This window comes from Corvus brachyrhynchos, unplaced genomic scaffold, assembly GCF_000691975.1.
Source record: "Corvus brachyrhynchos isolate BGI_N302 unplaced genomic scaffold, ASM69197v1 scaffold34, whole genome shotgun sequence".
NCBI classification, from domain to species: domain Eukaryota; kingdom Metazoa; phylum Chordata; class Aves; order Passeriformes; family Corvidae; genus Corvus; species Corvus brachyrhynchos.
The window spans coordinates 1,536,586-1,562,614 of record NW_008238126.1 but is presented as its reverse complement, the minus strand read 5'-3'; the positions used below and the strand labels follow the sequence as shown (position 1 = coordinate 1,562,614).

Below are 26,029 nucleotides of genomic sequence, written 5' to 3'. Positions count from 1 at the left end.
GTGTGCAACTGTGATGTTACAGCTGTACTATGTTCAGCCTTAGTTCATGTTCAGGGAAGAAAAGTCATCTTTTCATTACTCAGTTTGGTATTTGGTGAGAGTAAATGAATGGAAATTTGAGAGCTGGTAACTGTTCACGTCCTTTTTTAGGTGGACACAGTGAAACGCTTGTTGATTAAGAAGTTGCCTCCAGTTCTTGCAATCCAGTTGAAACGATTTGATTATGACTGGGAAAGGGAATGTGCAATCAAATTCAATGATTATTTTGAATTTCCACGAGAACTGGACATGGAACCTTACACGGTGGCAGGTGTAGCAAAATTGGAAGGGGATGATGTGAATCCTGAAAATCAGATAATACAAAATGAGCAGTCAGAAAATGAACACTCTGGGAGCACAAAGTACAGACTTGTGGGTGTACTTGTGCACAGCGGCCAGGCCAGCGGTGGACATTACTACTCTTACATTATCCAGAGGAATGGTGGAGACGGTGAGAAGAATCGGTGGTACAAATTTGATGATGGAGATGTGACAGAGTGTAAAATGGATGATGATGAAGAAATGAAAAACCAGTGTTTTGGGGGAGAGTACATGGGCGAAGTGTTTGACCACATGATGAAGCGAATGTCCTACAGGCGCCAGAAGAGGTGGTGGAATGCTTACATTCTTTTTTATGAACGCATGGACACGATAGACAAAGACAATGAACTAATAAAATATATTTCAGAAATCGCTATCACCACTAAACCCCACCAGATTAAAATGCCCTCAGCCATTGAGCGAAGCGTGCGGAAGCAGAACGTGCAGTTCATGCACAATCGGATGCAGTACAGCCTGGAATATTTCCAGTTCATAAAGAAGTTGCTTACTTGTAATAGTGTCTACCTAAATCCTCCTCCAGGTTAGTATGGTAGTGTGATAATTATGGATTCATTTCTTGCAAGAAGAATTTTGGTTTGTGTGGCCGAGGATTTATCTAGCCAGTGAAAATTTGGTGTGTCCTGCTTTGAATACTCTTATCCTTGTGGACTTTTGCAGTTGGACACCTGCTGTTCAGTTGTTCATCAGTGATGAACTTGCCAGCATATTTAGCACAAAGTACTTTGATAAACTATCAGCTATTACTCAGTTGCTGTACTAAATCAAGTTAAAATGCTCAAGTTTGAGGGCTGTTTTGTTGAAAACAGTTCTCAAAGGTGAGATGCTGAATTTGTAAAAGTCAGACATATGTTAGCCTCCAGGTACCTGTATTAAAGCTTACATTTTCAAATGATACATTATAGAAGCTAGAGGCTATTTTGATCCAGTTTCTTCTAAAATTGGGACACCATGTCAGACAAAACAGTAATCTGAAATCAGTTAAATTATTAAAAGTTGCTTTTACTTTGTCTACATGTGAGTATTCTGATTTTTCTTTAGGACAAGATCATCTGTTGCCTGAAGCAGAAGAAATAACTATGATTAGTATTCAGCTTGCTGCTAGATTTCTCTTCACCACAGGATTTCATACAAAGAAAATAGTCCGTGGCCCTGCTAGTGATTGGTATTTTGTCTTTTAACAATAATTACAATTTTGGAAGTTTGATGTCTCTTGAAAGATCCCATTTAGATACATGGTGAAGGTGCTCATGAAAAGGGGGAAAATTTGAGTAGAAGATACTGGGAAGAATTTGAGCCTTAAAATATCCTGCTGATCTGAACAGCTTCAAATTTAATCTTCCAACAGAGCTTAAATGTGTCTTTTTGTCTGTCTTTTAAAAAGAATGAAAGAATGGAAGCTGTCACTAGCACAGAACTAACAGGTTATGTTTTCTGACAAATTCAGAATGGTTTTTACATTGTTTGAATCGTTCTTAACAAATCTCTTTACAGCCCATTGTTGCAGCGTATATTTGTATTCTGTTTGTGAAACATGTATATAGTGTCTGAGACACTGTTGGCAGGGTATTTTATGTACATTGCTACAGGGCCTGTAATTCAAATCCACACTGTGACAAACAGTCCTATCTTAAGGACCTTAAGCTGGGTTATTTTCTGCTGGGGAAAGGAGTGTGCCTTACTACTGGTCAAATTGGAGAGAAAATCTAGTATTCATGGCTGGTAGTTTACCAGCTAGTTACTAGTAAGTAGTTGTGTAATACATGGCAAATTTGTACCCCCAGTAGCAACTTCCAGAGTAGTTTAAGTTACTCCTTTTATTTTAAGAGATCAAAAAGAGTTGAGATATTCCTGCTGGAAGGACAGAGTAATGCAAGACCCTCTCTGAAACATATTTTAGTCTTTGGGTATTGGTTTTTCATTTTGTGGGGTTTTTTAAGATCTGTGAATGGGACTATAAATTCTTGTTAGGTTACATATTTAATGATGTGCTGTATACACAGCTTATGAAATCCACCTGTGTTCTCTGCTGCTCACCCTCTTCCCCAGTTGCAGTACAGAGAGAATGGTGGCTGCAAAATAGGACCTGCTTTGAGGAGTAGTTTAGGGGGTGTAATGCCGTCTTAATTCTTACAGGTGATAGAAGTAAAATGCTACAGTTAAGTGTTAGGTTTTTAATTAAGGGTTATCTTCCATTTGTGATTGCTCATAAGAGTATCACTATAAGAACTACAAATTATCTGATCAGAATCATTTTGTGAACAAAAATGTTTGCGGATCACCTGTAACACATACTTTCTTCAAACTCTGCAAAAGAACATGTCTGCCAGAATTCACTAATGTCTGCATTTGGTCATAATGGTGTCATCTCCTGTTTCAGGTATGATGCCCTGTGCATCCTGCTCCGTCACAGCAAGAATGTACGCTTTTGGTTTGCACACAACGTCCTTTTTAATGTTTCAAACCGCTTCTCTGAGTATCTCCTGGAATGCCCCAGTGCAGAAGTGAGGGGTGCATTTGCAAAACTTATAGTATTTATTGCACATTTTTCATTGCAAGATGGACCATGTCAATCACCTTTTGCCTCTCCTGGACCTTCCAGTCAGGTATTTAATTTTCTAACAAAAAGCTTTTGAAACTTACTCTTTCTTCATCATAAGCATTTAGTGTAAAGTAAGCTCTGGAGTAGATGCATCAGTGTTGGCTGGAAAGCTGTACAGCCCATTTTGCACTACAAAGCAGGATATAACTCAACCAGTTAGTGAGAGAGTTGCTGTCAGAGGGCTTCAGTTTCCCCTCATTTGTAAATCTCTGTGAAGGCTCAGTGGGAGCTTTGAGTAGGGAGTGTGAAACCTGCAAAATAAAACCAGTGGCTATTTTAGTGAAGTAATGTGTAGGGAAGTGAACCCTTTTTTTTTTTTAGAACTTCAAAACAAACAAACAAGCCCCCACAAACAGGCTGACGCTAACCTGAAAATCTGCAGGAGTTCAGTAAGTTTTAATCCCATGTATCTTGCAACAGTGAAATTGTCAAAAATTGTAACTTGGTGTAGGAGTAGACAGTGAATTGCCTGATTTTACACACCTAGAACTGACAAAAAAAAAGCCTATATGTTACTGTAATACTTGTGATAACAATGGCTTTGTTCGGACTCTATTAAAAAAGGTAACCTTTTCGAGCCTTTGCTTTGTCATGTTTTTAATGTCTGCAGTGAGGCACTTTTTGCTTACATGGTTTCACTCACCTTCTCAGAATGTTTCCATTACAGTGTCTGGCAAAAGAATTTGTGTAAAATTAAAGTTAACACAGGCTTAGGAAGTGTTTTGTATCACAAGGTATTTGAGATACACCTGTAGAGGTAATTTGGTTTTCTTAGTCTATGAAGTTAACAATGGAATTGCATGTGTGTTTCTTGAGTATTTAGGCCTGTCTGCTATTGGAAAAAAAAGCCCAGTTAGAAGTTTCTATAGCTGCCTAATTTCTTGGATTTACATGGTATTGAGTGATGGGAGTCTTACTCCCTGTCTGTCTTTTTCTCTGTGTGAGACACAGAAGACTAACCAGCTGCTGGTGCTTCAGAGCTTGTACGAATCCCATACCTTTTAACCAGTTCTGTTCTCTATCATAGTAAAAAGTATAAACTAAATAAAGATATGATAGGTTCAGTCACTAACAGTAGAATTTTTTTCTTTCTGTAGGCTTACGATAACTTAAGTTTAAGTGATCACTTACTGAGGGCGGTACTAAATCTTCTAAGAAGGGAAGTATCCGAACACGGGCGCCACTTGCAGCAGTATTTCAATCTGTTTGTGATGTATGCCAATCTAGGTAAGCAAATTGCTTTAACTGATGAAACTATAATAAACTGAGGCTTTATTAATGATCCAGTTGCAGAGGTAACAGCAGGAGAATCCAGTTTTCCATCCTTAGGCAGATTGTTATCATTACATGTCATATAAATGCTCCCTAGCATCTGTGTTCCTCCTCTTTGGAGTTTGGGGCTTCAGTCTCCCTTTCATCCTTGGAAGATAAACATGAGAAGCTTGAAGCAGTAAGACAGTGTCCTGCTGATAGAGGGTGGGGGTGAAATTTTGTAAAATATTTGACCATTGCTGTTTATCAGCTCATGCAGGAAGTAGACAATTTTAAAGGAATTTAATTTCCTGTCTCTAAAATTAATCTAGACAATTGTGTTAATTTAATTACACCTGTAATGTCTGCTGCTTTCATATACTTTGCCTACCAAAGTATTATCTGTCTGGCAGGTTTCTGCCATGACCCCCAGAGTAGAATTAATGTTATTGCAGAAAAGAGAGATGCAATTCTTCTGCTCCAACTTCTCTTTTCTTCTTCATTAGCTTTTCATAGTCAGTGCAGTTCAGGCCTCTGAGTAGGAGAGCACTCAGAGACTAGATAGGAAAATACAATTTTATTTGTGGGTCTGATCATTGTCACAATCTACCCTGCAGAGATAAACCTGGAAATACTAATACAGTAAGCTGTTGTCCTTGTCTTACTACTGTTACCTGAAGGCTTCTGTATGGATGTAGAGTTCATTCATCAAAAACCACAATAGCATCATTCCTGCATTCTGTGAAAAAGATTAAATTGTCTGACATTTTGAGAAATCAAATAGTAAACTGTTCACATCAAAGCAAGTGAGAGATCAGTTCTACACAGGATGCCACTACAAAACTATCTAGCATAATCAGAAAAAATGCCATAAAAAAGGCACTTACACTTCTTCTTATCAGAAAGATGGAAGGTAAGGTCCAGTTGTGTTTCAGAATAAGAAAAGACTTGGAAATATATGAAAAATTATTACTTTTAACCAAAATAAGAAACACAATGCAAGAAGGGACATAGTGAATTTCCTGGTAAGTACTTGTGTATTATGTGCAAGGTATTCTTGCAGTAAAACCAGGTGTAGGTTTGGATTTTTTGGTTGGTTGGGATTTTGGAGGTTTTCTTACTGATTTTGTAATGTAATTTGCATTTATTACATTGTATGCCACAGTTAGCAATGTCTTAAGTTTGTAATTGATGTATCTAGGACATGATAGAAAAATAACAAAATACACTGGGGGGTGGGGGGGTGTTTTTCCTATCCTGGGCCTCACAACAAAAGGATTAATTCATTGTCCAAGAGACTTCTCTGAGGCTTTGCTATTAACACAGATGTTACTTGTGGGTTGCTTAAGTGCTAATGAGCACTGTGAAGAAAAGAAACTGTAGTAATATACAACTCCCCTTCAGTGTGATTTTTCAGCTGTATATAGTTTTGTTGTGCATCTTTATTGATTTGGTTATTTTTCCCCAGAAAGTATAAATGAGGCTTTAATAGAACTAAAAAGTTGCAAGTCATGTAAACTCTTGTTATTTTTCTTTTAAAAAAGTCTAAAAATAATGTATTTTCAGTGCCAGAAACAAGATTTTTTTTTTTCCCCTCCCTGCCCCATATAGGTGTAGCAGAGAAGACACAACTTCTGAAACTAAATGTTCCTGCAACCTTCATGCTGGTGGCTCTGGATGAAGGTCCAGGCCCTCCAATTAAATACCAGTATGCTGAGCTGGGGAAGCTGTACACTGTTGTGTCACAACTGATCCGCTGTTGCAATGTCTCATCACGGATGCAGTCTTCTATCAATGGTACAGTAAATTTTAAGTTTGCTTTAGATCCATTGACTATATCAGTAAACGTCTTTTTGTGCATGTTTAGCAATTATTTATAAAGTGGATTAGCTGGAAAAATGTTTTGCTTTTATGTGTAGCAGTATCTTTCATTTAAAGACACAAATCTGTTTGCCAGAAGCAAAACTGATCTGTTACACTAAAAAGACCAAGACAGAAATCTGTTCTGTATTTTATGCTGCTTGGCTTATTCCTTAAAAATACTGGGAAATATTTTGTGAAGTAGGAGGTTGCTCATTACAAAGTAGTAATGCTTTTAGAATAGTTTAAGCCCATTATAAAGAGTTGTCCAAAGATGTTTTTATCCTGAGTAGGCGATAAAAAAATAGACTACAGAAATAATATGTACAGGAAAACCACCATAGCAGGTTTTGAGATAACTAATAGTGCTTACCACTGAAGAGATGTTGCATTGTTTTAGGTAGCTCTTGATTATGATTTGGTGCTCATTTAAACTCAAGACAGCAAACAGAAGCCAGCGCTTCAATTTATAAAAGATAAAGAATCAGCTGGAAATTGATTAACCAGAGTGTAAAGCATTAACATTTCCAGTAGCTGAATAGAGTGGAGTTATTTTTGAGAAATGGTGACAGAATATTGGGCCATGTGGACTTTATAGCCTGTATCTGTACACGTTCCGCTAAGCATATTTTAGAAAACCTAATTAGAAATCTGTAGAGAAGCTATTTAATGGCAAACTCATTACAGCTTGATGTGTCAGGCTATAAAGTCAATAGGCTAGACTATGCTATAGTGAGATTAATGAACTGAAGATTTTACTGTTCTGTAATAAGCTTCAGAATCATGTGGCAGTTTTGCTTGGGGTTTTTTCCAGTGCATTACTTGAAGCTTAAACTGAAAAGATATTCTACCTGTGAAAAATAGTTGTATATTCACTGTAGTCATAATATTGTACTAAAAAAGATTACTTTTATGAACTTTACTTTGACTACTAATTATGATTAGTGTTTGCATAATAAAGTTATTTTTTGCTTCAGCTTACTAAGCTGGAAAAGTTCTCCCTTGGACTTCTGGGCATCTTCAAACAATAACTCAAAACACTGCTAAATTTAGAAACATCAAGAGCAAATCAGCATTCTTTCACTACACAAAATGAAGCTGACTAAAAAGATATATTAATTACAAAAGTGTATTTATTCTCTGCATTCCAGAGATGCAGATGGGACCGTTTTAACATAGATATTCCTCTGAACACTTTTGCATTGTCTTGTGAAGTAAACAGACACTTAAAATATGACTTGGGCTGTGTTACACAAGCAGTGAAATAGATAAATTTGGGAGATAAGAGGATTTCTCTGAGGAATCTCAGTGATTTCTCCGCTTGCATATGAACATGTCTCCAGCTGTTCTGCTTTGATTGTCACTGCATAATCTTATCAGAGAGGGAGAAGTAGCTCTCTCAGGTAGCAAGTGTCAAGCTTCACAAACATAAAAATCAGTTATTTCATACCATTTTTTTTTCAAAGAAAGTCAGCTGTTAAGGGAGTGTTTGTGTTTTTTCTCCACCTATGTTTTTTGATAAGTTACACCAGTTTGTATTTTGAAGTGTCTACACTAAAAGTACTTCAGCACTTTTTAATCTCTAACAACTGTTTGTTCCAGGTAATCCCCCACTTGCCAACCCTTACGGTGATCCTAATTTATCTCAGCCTATAATGGCACTTCAGCAGAACGTAGCAGACATTCTGTTTGTGAGAACTAGTTATGTAAAGAAAATTATTGAAGATTGCAGCAACTCTGAGGAGACCATCAAGTTGCTTCGTTTCTGCTGTTGGGAGAATCCTCAATTCTCTTCCACAGTCCTCAGTGAGCTACTTTGGCAGGTAAAAGTAAAAAGCTACGAGAAAGATGGGATTAAAAATGTGTATGATTCTGCATTTATATGTAAGAATGTTGTATTAAATACTGCACAGGTGCTTGATATATAAACTTTCCTCGAGATGGCATCCTCTGTCAGTCTTTACAGTCTTGGGTCTGTGCATCACATTGGAGTACTGCAGGAAGTGCTTTATGAGTTTAGGGAAGCAATCAACCTTTAACAAGTCAGGAATGATGTGTTAAGTGTGGAGAGTAGACCGAGGTGGTGGTTGTGTATTTCAACAGCATCTGTTAAAGCTTTCTGTCATTATCCATAAAAGAGATTCGTAGATGGCATGGGAAGTTGAAATAATTTCCTAAAAACTCCCTTGTATTTATGTCAAGTATGTTCGTAAGGTTCTTTTTACAAGTCTGCAGAACATATTTGGCTTCAGACCCAGCAAATAATCTTTGATACTGTCTTATAGTTCCATTGTAATCTCTGTAAGGTCAGTTACACTTTTCCACTGCAAATAAAATTTTTTACTTCTGTTAGCCCATCTTTATATTTGCACATTTATTTTCATGTAACATCAGATTTTTCTATGTCCCTTTGTTTGACACTTGAAAGGATCATAAAAATCACTTTACTGATATTTTGCTAGCCATGTATTTTACATTTTAGAATAACCTTTGAAGATAACCTGTGAACACTGCCTAAAAGCAATACCAGTGCATAATGCCATTTTGTAATTTTGCTTTTCTGAAGGTATTTTTTAAGGTACTTTATTCAGCATGTCGTGCTTGGGGCTTCAGATGTGGGGCTTCCCTGTGTCACAAAGTCATAAAGAAACATTTTGGCTTTTACATAACCTACTATATTTCAAAACAAAACAAAACTGCAACCCGCAAAATTCCTGACACAACCAACACTTTCTAGAAAATAAGTATTGTAGCTTGAAATATCCTTTGAATTAGAGTAGACTTCAAATGAATTGTGTACTTGTATTTCACTGTGTAAGCTGCATGCCTCAAGGAATGCTTTCTTATGTTTTCTGCATTTTCACTTTTTAGGTTGCATATTCATATACATACGAGCTTCGACCTTATTTGGATCTGCTTCTGCAAATCCTGTTAATTGAGGACTCCTGGCAAACGCACAGGTCAGTATTTACGTGTCTTTTTATAGTTCAATATTGTTCTGTGCAGATTGTTTTTCCAGTGGTTCTGTTGCTAATCCTTTCAACTGATCCTTTGATCTTTACATAGGTTTGTTTTAAATAGGTATTAAATCAAAATTCACATATAAAGCATTTTTTCATGGTTTTATCTGAAGTTCTGAGATAAGTACAATTTTTCACCTTCCTTACTATTGAGAAATTCGTTAAAAAGCCAGGACTTCTCACATACAAGAGAATGTGCTGTTTAGGTTAACCTCAGTGGTCTCCCTGTGAGATGCTCAGATTGATTCTTAGAAACATCCCCTTCAGGTGGGTCAGTGGCAGCCTGGGCTTGCTCAGGAGCACATCAGTTGCAGGAGTGGTACCAAGACATGCATAAAGTGTGGCAGAAAAGTATATTTCACACATAAGTATTCTCTGTATGATCACATTTCAAGAGAATTGTAACTTCAGCATATTACACATTAGTTCAGCTTAAAACCTAATTTTTGTATGTCTACAAAATAAAGCTTTTGAAAGTTATCAATTTTTCAGAAGTTTATTATAGAAGTAGTAGGTGAGATAACACAAATGTCACCAATATGCTACCTGTCAGTGTTCCAGAATGTCACTGTTTCATAATAAGCAGTTATAGGTAGTATGGCATTTACTGAATCATTTCCAACTGTGTCTCATAGGACATTTCAAATACTTTAAGTGAGAGCACACTTGTTGGGTATGTGCAGTCCTGTCCTTAGCTGTGGAAGCAGGCTGCTCTTTTAGGATGTTACCAATTGCCTGGCCTTATTTTAGGAGGGACTCAAAGGAGATGGTGGTCTGGCTTAACCACACTCCAAAACATGGTGACTGAGTTGTAGGGATTTCTTAATTTTCTTTATGGGAATTGCTATGCATAAATAATGCAGTTATCTTATATTTTCTTCTGCATAAACAAATAATTCCATAAAATAAGTCCACAGAATGTTGGAGGATGGGCATAGTTTAATAGAAATGAAGTAAAATAATGGATTTTTAGGGTTGAACTGCAGGTGAGAAATCATGGAAGTGGTTGTTGGGGGTAATGCTCTCTTTGTAATAACAGGGTATGAAGGAGGTGGAATGTTGTGATATGGCTTCCCTGGAGAAGTACATCACTCCATGTTCCATTGCAGTGTCAGGAGTAGCACTGCTGTATGGAATTGTGTTAGGCTTCTGCAGAGGGTATTAAATGGCCAGCTCCAGTCATCCGCTGACTTCTTGCTGCCACTTCTGGCTGTAGCTTGAAGTACTTGTCTCTGCCCTGTTCTTGGTTTTGCTGTGATCATCAGAGAGTTTTAATGATCTTTGTCTTTAAAAAACAAACAAACAAAACCCCACCAAACAGTGGAATTGTCCATGGTAAATGGTGTCCCATAACTCCTGGGAAACAAGCCTGATCTCACCTTGGGCAGTGTGCATCCCTTGGGGCAACTTGTCTTCTGGTACTGCAGGATCACTGCTGCTGGCCCTTGGCTTCAGACCCACTCTCTTAAACTTCTCTTGATTGGACAAATTCAAGTGCCAAGTTTGGATGGTACAAGTACCATTAAATTAAATTAACTGAAGTAAAGCTCATCACTGCTTTACAGATGGAGCCTGGGCTGACTGCTGCCAGGGCTATGAGGAAAGAGGGCAGTTACTTTCCCTGTCATGAGTGTAGCTCTTTGAGACATCAGTATAATTTCTGTGCCCCCTCTGACTTTCTCTCAAAGCCAAAAGTATGTCAGTTCTGGGTTTTTGCACAGTTTCAGGGTAGTAATTAATTCCTCTGTCCTGTTCAAGAGCAGAAAGCACAGAAACTGGGCTTAGTTGTAGGGAATGCCCAACTAACTCCCTTATCCCCATGCACAAGTATGTACCATTCATTCCCCTTCAGAGGAGCTGCCTGTAAAGGGTGTCTTTGAGAAGCATAACCGAGTGTAAGTAATCATTCTGTTGTGGATTTAAGTGTTCCAATTCTGTAAGGACCTACTGGGTTAACAGGGCTGGTCTGTAAATGCAGTAGATACTTCAGTAATAAAAATGAAACTGTTAAAGTTGATTACTGTGACTAGAATTAATCATACTTGCATTTTTTATATATCTTGTTCAGTTATATTTTTAGCATGTTTGGTAATATTTGAACTAAGTTATATATATGTGACATGCCAGGTTAATTTTCTGATTTTAAAAAAACATCTTGAGTAGCACCAGAAGTCAGAACATCAACTGTCCCTTTTATAATTACATTGTATATAGAGCCTTAATTCAATCCTAAAACTCTTTAACACTTAAAGTTTTGTCGTTGTTTTGGTTTGTTTTTTTCTAGGATTCACAATGCACTTAAGGGAATCCCGGATGACAGGGATGGACTCTTCGACACCATTCAGCGCTCGAAGAATCATTATCAGAAAAGAGCTTACCAGTGTATAAAGTGCATGGTAGCTCTCTTCAGCAACTGCCCTGTAGCTTACCAGATCCTTCAGGTGATACATTTTATTCTGTTTCTTGCTGCTTTTCTCCCAGTTCTATGTTTAAAAAAAACCAAAACCAAACCCCACCATTCTATAGTTTTTAACACCTTGATTAAATTACACCTTCCAGGTACAACTCATTTGAACCTCCTGTATCAAAAGGTCATTATATGGGATTGAAAGTAGTTTGGTTAAATTCACACTCATTTGCAGCTGTGATGCAGCTGCAACTCTGCAGACTTCATTTCAAATTCAAAGTTTTCTTTGGGGAAAAAAGAAACAGCAGTTCTTTTAAACAGCAGCTGATAGGTTGGTGGTCTTTTCTCTGACAGCTGATGTATAGGAAAGGAAAAATACTTCTGTTTTCAACAATAGAGGAAATAACTGTGAATTGTTCATATTCCATCTGCAGAGCAATGGCGATTTGAAGAGAAAATGGACCTGGGCAGTGGAATGGCTTGGAGACGAGCTGGAGCGTAGACCATACACTGGCAATCCCCAATACACCTACAATAATTGGTCTCCACCAATACAGAGCAATGAGACATCAAATGGCTACTTCCTAGAGAGGTCACACAGTGCTAGAATGACTCTTGCAAAGGCTTGTGAACTCTGCCCAGAGGAGGTAAAGAATTAATTTGACTTTCAATTTAAAAATTGAGTCAAGTGCTCCTGTAAATAATTAGCCTTAGCAACAGTCTCCACTCATTAAAGAGATAAAACATTTCATAAGTATTTCATAAATATGGATTTATATTTTTATTTTTCAGTTTTTATTACTGTTCCCATAGGCATCTGTCACTTACAGAATTAGCAGTATAGAATTGAAATTGACCCTTTAAAGTAGATTGAACGGGTGTATATTTCCAGTAACACGTTGATAGAGGAAATTTTTATTCAGTACAATACAAGCTGTAGGTGACAGAGTGGGGTAGATTTTTTCTCTAAATGTCTAAAACATGACTGGCATGTCTGAAACAATCACTTCCACATAGGATTGGTTCTGGCTAGAGTAATTGTAATATGTTTTACCGAAGTAGATTAAATGGGTTTTTTCAAACTTTAGGAACCAGATGATCCTGATGCCCCAGATGAACATGAGTCTTCTCCACCTGAAGATGCCCCTCTGTATCCCCATTCACCTGGTTCCCAGTATCAACAGGTAAAAGCTCTGAGTTAAACTATTTATTCAGAGTTTCAGGTTTGCTTTTTCTAGCATTTATGGTGACCTAAATTATAGCATTTAGCCAGAAGCATGTTATTGTCAAATACCATATTTGGAGGAATAAAGGTACACCTCCATTTCACCAGGAGCAGTTTCACCATCAGAGCTTCAGGTGAGAATTTTAACAGATTAGGGATTAATCATCCACAGAAAGAGCAGAGAGATTGATGCTATCACAGCCTAGTGCATACTGAATTGGATTCTGTTGTATCTACTGGTATTGATAATATTTTGTGAGTTGCTTTCTTGTTTTCAAGTATAAGATCAAGTCTCAAGGCCTGAATTTGGATAACTGGAAGGCTTTTGGAAAAAAGCAGATGGCTTTGTTGCCATGTAACTCGTGCTATAAACACTGATCTCTAAGTCTTAAGTACATATGAAATCCAGATTGGGTTTTTTTATGTTAAATGGCTGTTTTGTTAATGCTTTCTAGTGGAAAGCCAGATCTGGAAGAAATCATAACTAGGATCTTCTTATTGAATTGACTAAATTATTAGATCCCTCACTTAGTTGCCATTTTTTGTTCCAATTCATTTTGTATATTCCAAATCTGCTAATTTAATTTCCTTTCCTGCCCAAATCCATTTTCCCCTCCATCTTGCTTTCCTTACTTGATGTTCTCAGCAGAGCAGTTGGTAAGTCATGCAGATTTTCCCACGCCTTCCTGAACTCCCGAGCTCAGACACATTCCGTAACCTCACCATTGCCTTTGTCATGTGTTCACTTTCCTGCAAGAGATGGCATTTCTCACTAACACACACACAATGCTCATACTCTTAGTTTCTCCACAAATTCTGCAAAAAAGTGGATAAATGAGGTGTTTTCGTTTTGCCAGATCTGTGTGTGACTTTTTTAATTGGGGCAGAGCATTTGCAGAAAACTGCTGGTCTAGATTTCATTCAGTTCTGTAACAGTGAGGTTTCCCCTTTAAAAATTAAAGTATGCTGCATAAACACACGTTTGCTTTTTCCATTGTTTTAGGGAAAAAAATCAAGCTGGTTGAATCTGTTAATAAAATGTGTGCACGGTTTAATGTGACAGCACATAGGCAACTTCTCTTGGTCTCCCTTTTTTCCTTTCTTGCTACTTTTGCTTTGCATGTAACTGTGATTCAAAAGATGAGACTGCTGTTTCAACTGATCCTTTTATCTTTACAAGTTGAAAGTTCGTTTCCCTTGTGCGTAAATTGGCAAAGTAAGTGAAAGGTGTGAATCAGAGAACCAGCTGGGATGTGTGTTTATAGGGATGTAGGTACATGAGAAGTTGGTGTCCTTGAGGATACTTTGCAGTGGTCTGAGTGGAAAGGGGGAAAGCAGGAAGTCAGGAGGCAGCCCACAGGTTTAAATCCCTTTGAAATGTGTGTGCTTTGTTGCAGAATAACCACGTGCATGGACAGCCATATACGGGCCCGGCAGCACATCATATGAACAACCCTCAGCGAACTGGCCAACGAGCACAAGAAAACTACGAAGGCAGTGAAGAAGTTTCCCCGCCTCAGACAAAAGATTAGTGAAATGCACATAATCAATTAACTTGCTCCATCAAGACTGTGCACCCAGGCCTTACAGTCCAACCTTTCTCTGTGTCTGGCTAATATTTAAAACTAGAAAAACTATTCCTAATCAACATGGAGTGGAGAGTCTATTCACTGTCTTATCTGCAGAAAATTGCTGTCAATATATAACCCGCCTGCAGTGGAAAGTGTATAGTGTTTTGTAATAAATGGCCTGATGCTAATGTGTAAATGGCAAAGGTGTATATAGTATATTAATGTTTGACTGTTAATTCTTGAGCAAGAAGCATTTTTTTTGTCTTGATGAGACTCACAGATCTACAAAAACAAAAAAATAATTTCTTGATATATCTGCTGCGCTCTGCAACCAGTGTTGCCTGCCTCATGGCAGTTGGATCAACTCCTTTACGAAAAAGCCTATCCATGTCAACCACAAAAATAGTTTCATGTTAATTCTTTGCCACTGGAGTCGATTTTACTATGAGCAACATAATGGCTGGTAACCTTTTAATTATTTGGTTGATGTGGAAAATTGGTGATGTAACATTGTTTCTAGATCTTTTTTCATTGCCTTTTTCATTCTGGTATTAGGTTAATCACTTTGAAGCTATAGTTATGCTGTAACATTTAGCATGGCTTCACACCAAGTTAGTGTAGCCAATGAGGGGAAAAAAAAATAAAAACAAACATGACAGCAGTTGTCCCAATGTGACAACTGTATTGCTCAGAACTTTTTCTTCTTACACCTAGACTATAAAATGGGGAGGGAAAATGTGACAAACAAGTGGTTTTCAGTTTCACATATGTTCCTCACATCTGATGTTTGACAGTTCTCTCTCTGGGTGGGATAAAGAACACTTAGTTTTCAGTAATAGGAATTTAAAAGATTTAAAACAAATATGCAAAAATTTGCTATGCCAGGATGCCTGGAGCATAATAGACTGTATTTGGTGTGCTTGTTTTGTTTCTTTGGTAGAGCTTATTAGATAAACTTCTAACACTTTCCTTCTACTGCATCCCAGTGAAGTGGAAGTCAACAAAATCACAGAGTACTTGTGAGTGCCACTGCACCAAGTTAACTTGCTGGTTTTCTGCTCGTTCACAGTTCTACTTGAAAGCGAGAATTGTCTTAGCTCTTTATCCATTATACAGAAAATCTTAACATTAGAAGCAGGGTTTAAATATAAAAGAAACTACTGGTTAGTCAAATACAATTCTGAGGTATCTCTATTCCAGAATAAACATTTGTTTAAAGACTTAAAGAAACACATCAGTAAATACTGTATTTAAATGAAAATTGGTAACTTGAATGTGTGTAATTTTTTTGGAACCTGTCTAAAAACCAAATACCCCTGCAAAACAGATACAGCCCACCCTATACTATTTAAATATTTTGCTGTTTTATTTTATAGAAATTATTTTGCTGAATTCACAAATAGAATTTGATTTAAGAAGAATGTTTTGTCCTGTGGTGTGTGTTGTTTTTTGGGGTTTTGTTTTTTAATGGACTGCACAGGAAGGTGAATTCTGTGCAGTGGCACTATGCTGAATTCTGGAACAACAGTCACATTGAGATTCTGTGCACAAAAAAAAAAATTGGCCCTTAAGAATAAAATAATCAGGACAATTACACTGTAAAAGTTTCTTAATGTGATTTATCTTGTACTTTTTGTATGTTTTTATATATACATATATATATTTAAGAGCACAAGCTTGATGGTGTTTTTTACAAATGAGTTGATAGAAACAAAGCTGCTTATCAAATTAAAGGTCTGTAGTTTTGAAATGAACAATGGAAAATTCAGTCCAAGTGCATTCTTAGGCATTTAGTGTAACAAGGGAGGGACACAGAAGATTTTTGAATATGCTGTGTAGCAATGATCACTTTTATGCTTCCATGTTTTTCCTAGTGCTCAAGTTAATTCAGATTTTTTTCATAGTTTTTTAGTAATACCATTTTACCTGGATTTAGTAAATTTGGATAATGTGTTCCCATTTATGTTTGGGGATGCTTGTTGGAGGTTTTAACTAAAAAAATTCTACCCTGAGTTCTCAAGTTGAAATATTTATTTGGACCAGTAATTGTTACAAGCTATCTCAGAGGCAATTACTACGTATTTTGTACTATATAGGTAAAATATATAATGTGCTAGTTCAGCCTTGCCAAATGTGTTTGCTTTTAATAGTGCAATGATTGTAGAGACATGTCAAACCTGTGACACTTTAACCTGTGGCTTTCTCCAGCCATACCCACCCCTGCCCCAGAACTGGGAATGGCTGCAGTGGCAGTTGTTTTCCAGGCCGCAAATTGAGGATATTGTGCATCTTTGTGACATGAAGAAGGATAAACCCATATTGTTTGCTGCAGCTGTTGCTTTTTAAACAGGTAGCTCCAGTGTAAGGTGCAATGTTTTCTTCACTCTGGGCAAAACCATTTTGAATTGTACTTCTTAACAAATATTGTACAAGCAAAAAGTTTGATATGCACGTTTCTGTCGCAGCATTTTGGCAGGTGACTTTCAGGCGATGCACCTGGCAATACCTCGTTGGTGATGGCACACTTTAAAGCAGTAGCCCTCAAAGTGCCTAAAGATTTAATTCCCCCATCACTGATTTCAGTCCTGTTTTCTGTTTAGAACAGTTTCTAAGGAATCTCTGGTCTTCCATAAAATGAGCCAATAAATAGTAAAGCAATTCCTCATGTTCCTGGCGATGTAACGTGGAATACATAGAAACTGAAAATCCATAGGTGATGTTGAGTCGGGGTTAGCGTGTAGTTTGACCTTGGGGGAAATCCATAACCTTACTGAGCAGAATTTCTCCCTCTTGTGCATTTGGATTGTGGTTGTTTAGTGACTAAAATAAGCTTTTAACACTTGCTACTGTCAGTGTTAAAAATAGTACAGCCATATATGAAAAGACTTCAGTCACTGTTTGTGTATCAGTAAATGTACTATGTTTTGGTCACAGAGTTGGTCACCTGCACCTGTGTTACCCCTTTGACAAGAAGGAGATGGCTCAGGGTTCAGTCATAGCTTGTTTATCCTGCAGGACCTGAACTTGTGGGGATGGACAAGCAGAACAGGACTCTGCTTGACTCGGAATTTTTCACATTATTTTCCCTGCTGACTACCAGCTCTGAAAATTTGAGTTCTCTGTTTTTCAAGTTTGCGTATCTTGCTGAAATCGAGCCAGAAAGAAATTAAATTCCCCAATGACTTTTTTTTCTTCTGAGTGAAACTTTAGACAACATGAGAGATTTGTGTTATCGTATTTGCTGTTAAGCCTTCTCAGCCACTCTGTTGTGCCTAGCTTGTGTGTTTTAGCATATGTATCATGAAAAAGCACTTATGGTTCCAAAACTTCCTGTATATTTCCTGAGATCCAGGAGAGAATGAGATTAGCCATTCTGCCAAAGCTAAAATGGGCAAAAATTGGCTGCTGTAGCAATTTACTTCATTTTTGGTTTCAATAAATTTTGTCTACCTCTTAAGTCTTTTGCCAGAAATGAATAGGCTGATAAACTGTGTCAGGGCAAAGTGGCTCCATGTTTTTGTTGGCATGAGTTCCAGTTACTGGGCATTGCAGGGAAGCTTTCAGTGCAATGGATTTAACTAAAAATGAAAGCTAAAGACTGACTTTATGAGTTAGAGGAAGAAGTGGCATGTTAGGAAATTTGCAGAGTAACCAATTAAGCGTTTAAATGTCTTAGTTAAACCTGGTTAGCCCACACTTTCAAATCCACATTGAAAGCAAATTCTTCTCCCCTGTGATGAAAGGCACACCTTATTTTTTGGTAGGGTTAGATGCTGATGCTAACCTCACATTTCTTAGGGCAGGTGTGGGAGTTTCCCCATTTGTGGCTCTGCTCCAGCACAGCATAATCAGGACAACCAGTAGTTTTGGCTCCCTGTCTTTCCATGCTCTCCATCATGTTCATGACACCACTTTCTCACAGCCATGAGGTCTTGGGAATAAAGTCTGCACCTGCCTTGCCTAGAGCCAGGCAAAAGAGGCGTTCTGGGAGCAGTAGGAAGTGTCTTGTACAAACTCTGTGCTGCACAGTGGTGCTGCAGTGGCAGAAAGCCAAGTGAAAGGATCCCAGCTGCTTCCTGCGGCAGGATTCCTGCTCCTCTTGCAGGTGGTCTGAGGAACATGACACCAAACCACTCTTAGAACTCAGTGCATTTTCTCCGGGCTGGCAGCTGGGATCAGAGTAATCTCTGTGTGCCCTCTGTGCCATTCCAGGGTGTCCCTGTCCCTGCCTTCCAGTGGTCTTTGGGGATTGCCGTGTCAGCACAGTCACTTGGCTGAGACTTGCCCTCCATTCCAGACTGGAGGAAGGGCTTTAACCCAACCCGAGCACTGTCACTTTTCACACTGTGGAACTTCCTACGGTTCGTACCGTAAATTTCCTTTTATTTCTACGGTATAAAAGTCTGCCCTGGGCTGTTTTAAAGTGTCCAGTAACCATACCTGTGTCTTTTTTTACAAGAGCAAGTACACAGCCCCACCCCTGCAGTGTCTGTTAGGGTCGGCTGTCCCTGGAAGCGTGTTGACAGAGATTCCAGCCATTAAATTCAGACATCCTCGTCCTGCGCTCTGATTTTCTAATGCAAGTTGTGGTGGGTCCATGGATTTTGGCAGCATTTGCACGAGTTCAGTTGATTTCAGCACTGTAAGAGTGGAAGTTGGTGATGTGTGGTGGGGATCAAGCCAGCTCAGTCAGCAGGTGGCACAGAAGACAGCTCTTGTTTGCAGACAAATCAAAACAAGCACGGGGGAACCAGATTCTGAAGGAGGAAAACACTCCTGAATAAGGGCTAACTTCTCACCAGATTTTTAAATACCCAACTCTGTATTTTTTAGCTTTAGAACTTCCTGAAGCCACTTTTTGATAATAAAACTGACCTACAGGCTGTTTCCTTGGAAGAATTTAATATAGCCTTAAATCACATCAGCACAATTCTGAAATGACAGGCTCATTGTTCACTGGTCAAAATAATGTGCAAAAAATGTCTTCTACTAGTTTTTAACCATGAGAAAACCTTGACTAATGAAAACAAGAGGAAAAAGGTTCTATGACTTCACCCACAATCTGACCATAGAAAAACATCCAGTGCAGGAAAATAAGATCATCCCCTTCTCTGTTTCTGTAGTATTTAAAATGTCTGATAATTTTCTTTCTTAATTTGCCACTGCTATTCCAGGGAGTTGGTGTATTTTGCCCAAAGTGGTGTGAGCTGCACAGTCTGCAGCTTCCGTGTGGGTTTGCAGTGACGTCCCCTTTAGTCTGTACCAGAGCAAAATCCTTAAATGTTTGTTTTTCCCCCATAAGCCATTCCCCAATCCACATTTCTGTTGTGGTGATGTGCTGTTCATGTTTTCAAACAATGCCCAGGGCTGGATGAATGCTTTCCAAGTGTGGTTTCACCTGAGCCATTAAGTGAGCAGTTCTGTTCCTTTGCTGTAGTGATACCTCTGTAGGTGCAGCTTTTAAAGGTATTGGCCTTTTTTTGTAGCTTTATTTATTGAAATGCTGCTCAGTTCTTGTCCCTCACTCTTAAATTCCTGTCCATCATTTCTTGTGATTCTTTCTTACAGAGTTTTTCACTCTGGATTGCAAGGATCATTTTTATAGTGAATATTTTTGTATTTTCTTGGAATCAAATCCCTTCACTTTCCATGATGGTTGTTTACCTCCTGTTTTTACCTACACCTGCCGTCTTGCTGTTTGCTACTGCAAGAAAACCCCCCAAAAAACCCCATGTTTGCCAGGCAGCCTGGAGCTTTTCACAGTGCAGTAGCAGCAGCCACAGCCTTGACCGGGTGGGCTTCGTCATCTCTTAAATCTTCTCATCATTTACATGGGATAGGAGAGTTTTGTGCTACTGATGGCAGTCTGGAATTCTAATAGCTTGTAGATTATTGGGTTTCATTGGTTGCTTGTTGTTTGGGGTATTTTTTCCCTTCATTTTCTATCTTGAACCATTATTCTACAGGTGAATAAAAACAGTAGGTTTTGCTGGAATCTACTCTGGAAAAGAAGGCTGATTGAAAACTTGGACACTTAATATACTTGATTGTATTTAAATATCTGGTAGGTGCTTTAAAGTCCTTGAAAGATCTTCTGGAAGGAAATTCCAAAGCTTAGAAATGTGAAGATTAGTTCTTAGGACTTACTGATAACTCACCAATTTTATCTGCCTGCCCTGTGAGTGACTAAGGACTGGTGAAATAGCAGAAATGAGAATATTTTGCTGAAGGGAGAGGTCATGCTGTGTGAAATCCCTGGGGAACTGGAAATGGGCTTTGCCTGGCCCCACACACCCCTCTGGCAGCAGCTCGTGAGCCTTCCCGGTGTGACCTGTCCTGACCCACAGGGGCCTCCCTGGGCACCAGGAACTGTTCCGAGCAGGAACTTCAGACTAAGTAGCATGTAAAGCATTTTCTATTCCTCTTCTTCTCTAAGATCTGTACCGAGTCTAATCCTCTGAGCAAATACAGACAGGGAGTGGGCTGAGCGAGGGCCTTCGCAAGCTGCTTCTGTGAATACTTTCTACCTCTTGTCGTTCATTGCCGGCGGCTCCGCCGGGAGCGGCTCCGGCCGTGTGAGAGCTGCCCTGGGCCAGGCCGAGGTGCACAAATTCCTGGTGGGGCTGTTTGCTGGGCAGGCGTGGGCAGTCCCCGCCTCCCTGGGGATAAATGGAAGCGTTCGAGGTACCTATGTTTGCATCCAAGTGAAGGAACTGGCGTTTCTCAGGTGGCTCCGCGAGGACTCACAAACACTTTCTCAGCCTCTCGTGCTGCCTCCTGCGTGAAGCAGCATCAAATCCTCTCACAATTAATGTTCAAATAACGCAGCAACCGCAGGAAGGGACTTGGTTTTCCAGCTGTGTCAGTGAGGGTTTAGAAAGGGAGAGATGTGGGAATGTGAAAAGCCAGGATTCTGCAGATCAACCCAGGTGTTTATCTAGAACAAAGAAATGTTACTGATTGCTACTGTGGTTGTGTGTAAGACTGAAATGATGAAAGAGAACTGTAACCCTCCCACTCCGAGTCTGAGAGAGACCTGGCATTGGCTTTCTGAACATTTCTGCAACCTGAACCAAAAACCTGCTGTGGGAATGTAGACTTACCATAGAGCTGTGGAAGAAAACTTCAATCGTGTCACTTCTCTCGGTCTTCAGAGCAGTCAACATGGTTTTGATGTAGGTTTTAGATTATGTATATATAAATCTGATTGAAGTACCAACAGCAAACCATAAATAAAATGTGGACTTAATTGAAGAACGGGCTAGTGGAGGCCTCTTGTGTTGAATTTATTAAAATACAATATAATGAAGTTGTTGGAGGAGACTCGTTCTGGTGAAGACAGGGAAATAAAGCTGGGGCATCCTCCAGTTGAGCCAGGTTTGCTGCTGCCTTTGCACCTCCTGTAGCACCCACAGAGCAGCTGCAGTGGCTGGAAACGGGCTGGGACTGCTCCTGGCATCACCTCGTGCCTGTGAGGGCCAGAGGCTCTGGGAGTGGCAGCTGCCTCTCGGAGCGAGTGGCTGCCTGCTCCAGGGACAGGTGTCCTGTCACATTCCAGGCCAAGAGGAGCTGCTGCAGCTGTTGGGAAGCTGCTGTGACCCCTGTGCCTGCCACGTGCCCCTTGCTTTGCTCTGCCACAGCAAGGCCCATCACCCAAAGGAATGTGAGGTGGGTGTAATGGAGAGCTGCTGGAAACCTCTGGTTCCCCAAATTTGCTCTTGAAGATACACAAATGAAAGTGGAAAACAGTGGCAAATTGCTGGGAATTTGTGATACTAACATTGAATTTAAAAAAATTTTAGAAGACATCATGGAAGCAGGTGACACAAGAGGTTCCACCTTGGCATGAGGAAGAACTTCTTTACAGTGAAGGTGGCAGAGCTCTGGAACAGCTGCCCAGGGAGGGTGTGGAGTCTCCCTCTCTGGAGACATTCCAAACCCACCTGGACGTCTCCTTGTGTCACTGCTCCAGGTGACCCTGCCTTGGCAGGGGGTTGGACTGGGTGATCTCCAGAGGTCCCTCCAACCCAGACAATTCTGTAGCACCTGAGTTTATCCTTGGTCAGTTCAGTTGATGTCGCCCATCTGAGTGGACATGAGTGTGAATTCTCTGGACATCGACATGTTGGCAAAACATGAGACTTCAGGATACACTTTGGATGTATCCCAGCAGATCATTGCCAGGTGGGGGGGTGCTGTAAACTGGGAGAAGAAAGCTTTCGAAGAAGACAGCAAAAATGTAAAACAACTCCCACGAATGTTTCTGTTCTCACATTTCTGAGAATTTGTTAATGCCACAGGACAAAAAAAGCCATTTTTTAATTTAACTTCTGTGGAGGCTGTAATGGTTTATTGATCACCCAACTCCCTGAAACCTTTTAGAATTTGGGCTCCTATGGTTTTTACATTAGCTGAAAATACAGCCCAAAGCATTTCCCTTGGATTTGATAGATACTTACCTGGTAACTTCAGCATAACAGCCAGGATCATTTTCTTGCTCCTGGAGTTTATTTCCCTCTCATCTTTTTGTGGAAACTCCCCAGAGGGGTTTGCTCTGGCCTCTTTCTACCTCACACTGTTTCCTTGCATCTCCCTCTGCAGTTCCTCCCTGCCTGCTCCGGTGTGTAGCACGTTGTGGATCCTCCTGCTCCCCCGTTCTGCTTTCTCAAGGCTGGGCAGTCAGGATGGGAGAGGGAGCCCTGGGAAGCCCTGGGGCAGTGACCCCTCTGGGTGAAGTCCTGCTTCTCCTGTGGCTGGCTCAGTGCAAGGTTGAATTGTTTGGTCCGTGCAGCAGCTACGGAGGTGCTGGAAGGGGATAGTGATGTTAATGAGGGCTCTGTTACTGTGAAGGAATTTGTGATGCCTGTCGATGTTTCTGTAGCACTTGGTGCTCCTCAACACACCCTTTAAAAAGTATAAAGAAAATGCTGTTTGGTCTTTCAGTAGATGGAAATTTGAAGCCCTTCTAAAGGAAGACTTTAGTGCTTCTCTGGTACGTATATATTTTTTTAATTTATTTTTTTCTTTTAGCAAAAAAAGGCTTATACTGGAAATAACCTGTGAGAATTCTGCAGGAACACTTAACACCTTTCTTTAAAAGAGTTTGCTTCATTTCAAGATTTCTGACATCCTTGTAACTGTGCTAATCTTTATGTGAGGGGATTTAATAACAATAATGATAATTATTATCATAATTATTATAATTATTATTATATTACTAACAAGCATGGCTGTAGCTTTTAAAGTTTGACTGTATCTATAGTATCTCATGTCTTCTGTGCAGTATTAAGCTTGGGAACTGAGATGCTCCTCCATGAAGTGAAGCATCCTGGATATGAGCCATATAAGCAAATCAACTGGGTATTCTGTCATGCTGCTAAAACAGTCAGTTTGAGCAGGAGGTTGCTGATTATGATACACAATTAAAGCATAATTACAACACATTACATAATTACTCCCACAGCAGGGTGGTTGGAACTAGATGATCTTTAAGGTCCCTTCAACCCCAAACCATTTTATGCTTCCATACAATGAGTTGTGGGGCAGCAGAAGTGCAAGGCCACAGAAGGAACCCCGTGCTTTCTATTGAATGTGGTTTGCTTCATTTACATTTGTGCTTTTGTGTTGGAGCTGCCTCAGTCGAGCCAGGACACTCGCCCACCTCACAGCCAGGTTTGTGCTTTCCTGTGGTCAGCAGCCCCTCAGCTCCTGCTCCTCTGCAGTGTCCCTGTCCTGTTTAATTTCTGATTTCTCAGTGCAGATTCAGAGGGAGCCTCTGCCCTGCTCAGCTGAACCTCCTGCTTGATGCTTGGCCCACACAGAGGACAGGGACTGGCTTAACTTCAGCCCCATTTTTGTTTTCTGTTCACTGCTTTCACAGAGCCTCCCAGCCTGAAGTTAAGCTTGTTAGGAACAACACTTGTATATTTTTATGGGTATTTTTTTTTATTCTTATTGCATTGTTAGTTGTCTTAACTTCCCCTGTCAGGTGAACTGCTGGAGTTCACCTCTATTCTACAGCTTAAATTAGACCTTCGGTTTGGAAAATGTATTTCAGTTTACTTAAATTTTTCATTCAAGGTTGGTTTCTTTAGAGCCTCTCATTTTTATTTGCTTTATCTTACTCCCTCTTCCCTCATATTTTTCACAGATTTTTAGCACTGGAGGTGTTGGGGCTGGAGGAGCATTTTTCCCCTGGAGAATGTTTGTCTTGTGGTCATTTGCCAGTATCACTGTGGCTTTTTAAGTTCCGTGTTCATGTTGGTAACAGGAGACTGTACTGGAACAGTAATTGCAACTGGAGTTTGGTGAAGGGAGAAGAATCTTTGAAAGCCTCATACTACTGTGTGAATTTAGAGACTTCTGGCATTGCATTCTGTATGTTTGCATTAAATGTGTTTGTAGCTGCATTAAGCACTGTAATATGGCATTTATTTATTTGCAGTAATTTGTATTAATTATTCCCTACTCACAGGCTTGGTGCACTGACCCTGTGACTGCGAACACCTGTGGGCACTGTCAGCACCTGAACAGCAGCAGAGGCAGCCAAGGGTCAGTAACCATCTCCCCCTTCCTGAGAAAACAGATGGGGTCAACAGACCCAAACATGGTTGGAAACTGTCAGAGACTGAAATACGTGACAGAAACCATCTTTTTTAGGTGCAAACTGTTGTGGAACGTCAGCTGCTCTTCTGAGGGTGTTTGGGAGGAGTGTTACACTTTGGTCCCTGTCAGGAGAGCACAGAAGAGCTTCTGACCTCATGGCAAAAACAGATGTGAACTTCAGAATTTGCTGGAATTCGAGCAATAGGAACAGAAGCAAAACTTGCCACTGCTTTGCTTTGTGTCTCCCCAATGGGATGTGATGCTTTTCCTCAAGGTGTGATTTGGGTTTCTTAAAGCACCTTTCCCTCCCCAGACACACACAGCGAGCTGCAGTACTGGTTTTGTGGGTGGGTGTAGAAACAACTTTTCCTGCTTTGCATTCCACTGGATTCCCATCAATGGAAGTCATACCCATCCATGGAAGTCTGGCCCTTGGCACAGACTCCTCCAGCACAGCCAGAGCTGCTGCAGATCCACAGGAGCCCTGGCTTTGCAAGTGCTCAAATGCAAAGCTGAGCCCCATCTGCTTTCATCGATTTTTCCCTCCAAAGGCCAGTTCAGAAAAGCTGTAAAGAAAGCCATTTTCCACTAAACCCCATGACTTTGCTCTCATCCCTCTACAAAATGTTGGCTTTTCACAGGACAGCTGTTCCTATGAGAACACAGCTTCCTAGTGGACATGAGTGCTGCTGCCCACATTACTGCAGCACCCTGGAATATCCCATCATGACCAACGTACAAAGCAGAGATTTTTGAAGCTGCTTGCCCTTCCATAACACAGATGAGTAGAGGGGGCAGTCTGTGTGATACCTCAAATTTCTGAGGCACCTTTCATTTGGTTGGAACCTGACACTTCCAAAAGGAAGCCCAAACCCTGCAGTGAGAGCAGCTGAAATACTTAAGTTCTACAACTTTCAAGCTTATCCCCCAAAAGATAAAAATGGAAAACCACTGTTAGAGGTTATGAACTTAGAAAACAGAGCATCCTTTCAGCCTGATTCCCAAATTAACCAGGTGACCAAGGGATTCCTTGACAGGTTTATCCTGCTTTGTCAGGCCTCAGCTTCCACACAACCAGGCCAACATGAACACCACACCAGGGCACAAGAG

General features: G+C 40.0%; 1 protein-coding gene across 4 annotated transcripts in view; it reads left to right on the top strand.

Moving 5' to 3' along the window:
- USP9X (ubiquitin specific peptidase 9, X-linked) overlaps positions 1 to 21,397 on the top strand; it is a 79,691-nt gene extending 58,294 nt beyond the window's left edge. For 2 of the 4 annotated variants that reach the window (XM_008633025.2, XM_017733449.1), the window contains exons 34-44: positions 151 to 901; positions 1,420 to 1,543; positions 2,759 to 2,984; positions 4,078 to 4,207; positions 5,843 to 6,028; positions 7,694 to 7,914; positions 8,963 to 9,051; positions 11,396 to 11,552; positions 11,953 to 12,165; positions 12,607 to 12,702; positions 14,141 to 21,397. In XM_008633025.2, the coding sequence (XP_008631247.1) occupies positions 151 to 901; positions 1,420 to 1,543; positions 2,759 to 2,984; positions 4,078 to 4,207; positions 5,843 to 6,028; positions 7,694 to 7,914; positions 8,963 to 9,051; positions 11,396 to 11,552; positions 11,953 to 12,165; positions 12,607 to 12,702; positions 14,141 to 14,275 (2,328 nt within the window). In that variant the 3' untranslated portion in view covers positions 14,276 to 21,397. Of the gene's footprint in view, positions 1 to 150; positions 902 to 1,419; positions 1,544 to 2,758; positions 2,985 to 4,077; positions 4,208 to 5,842; positions 6,029 to 7,693; positions 7,915 to 8,962; positions 9,052 to 11,395; positions 11,553 to 11,952; positions 12,166 to 12,606; positions 12,703 to 13,389; positions 13,401 to 14,140 lie in introns of all 4 variants that reach the window. The other 2 variants (XM_017733451.1, XM_017733450.1) reach the window with 2 other exon arrangements.
- The last annotated feature ends 4,632 nt before the right edge of the window (positions 21,398 to 26,029 follow it).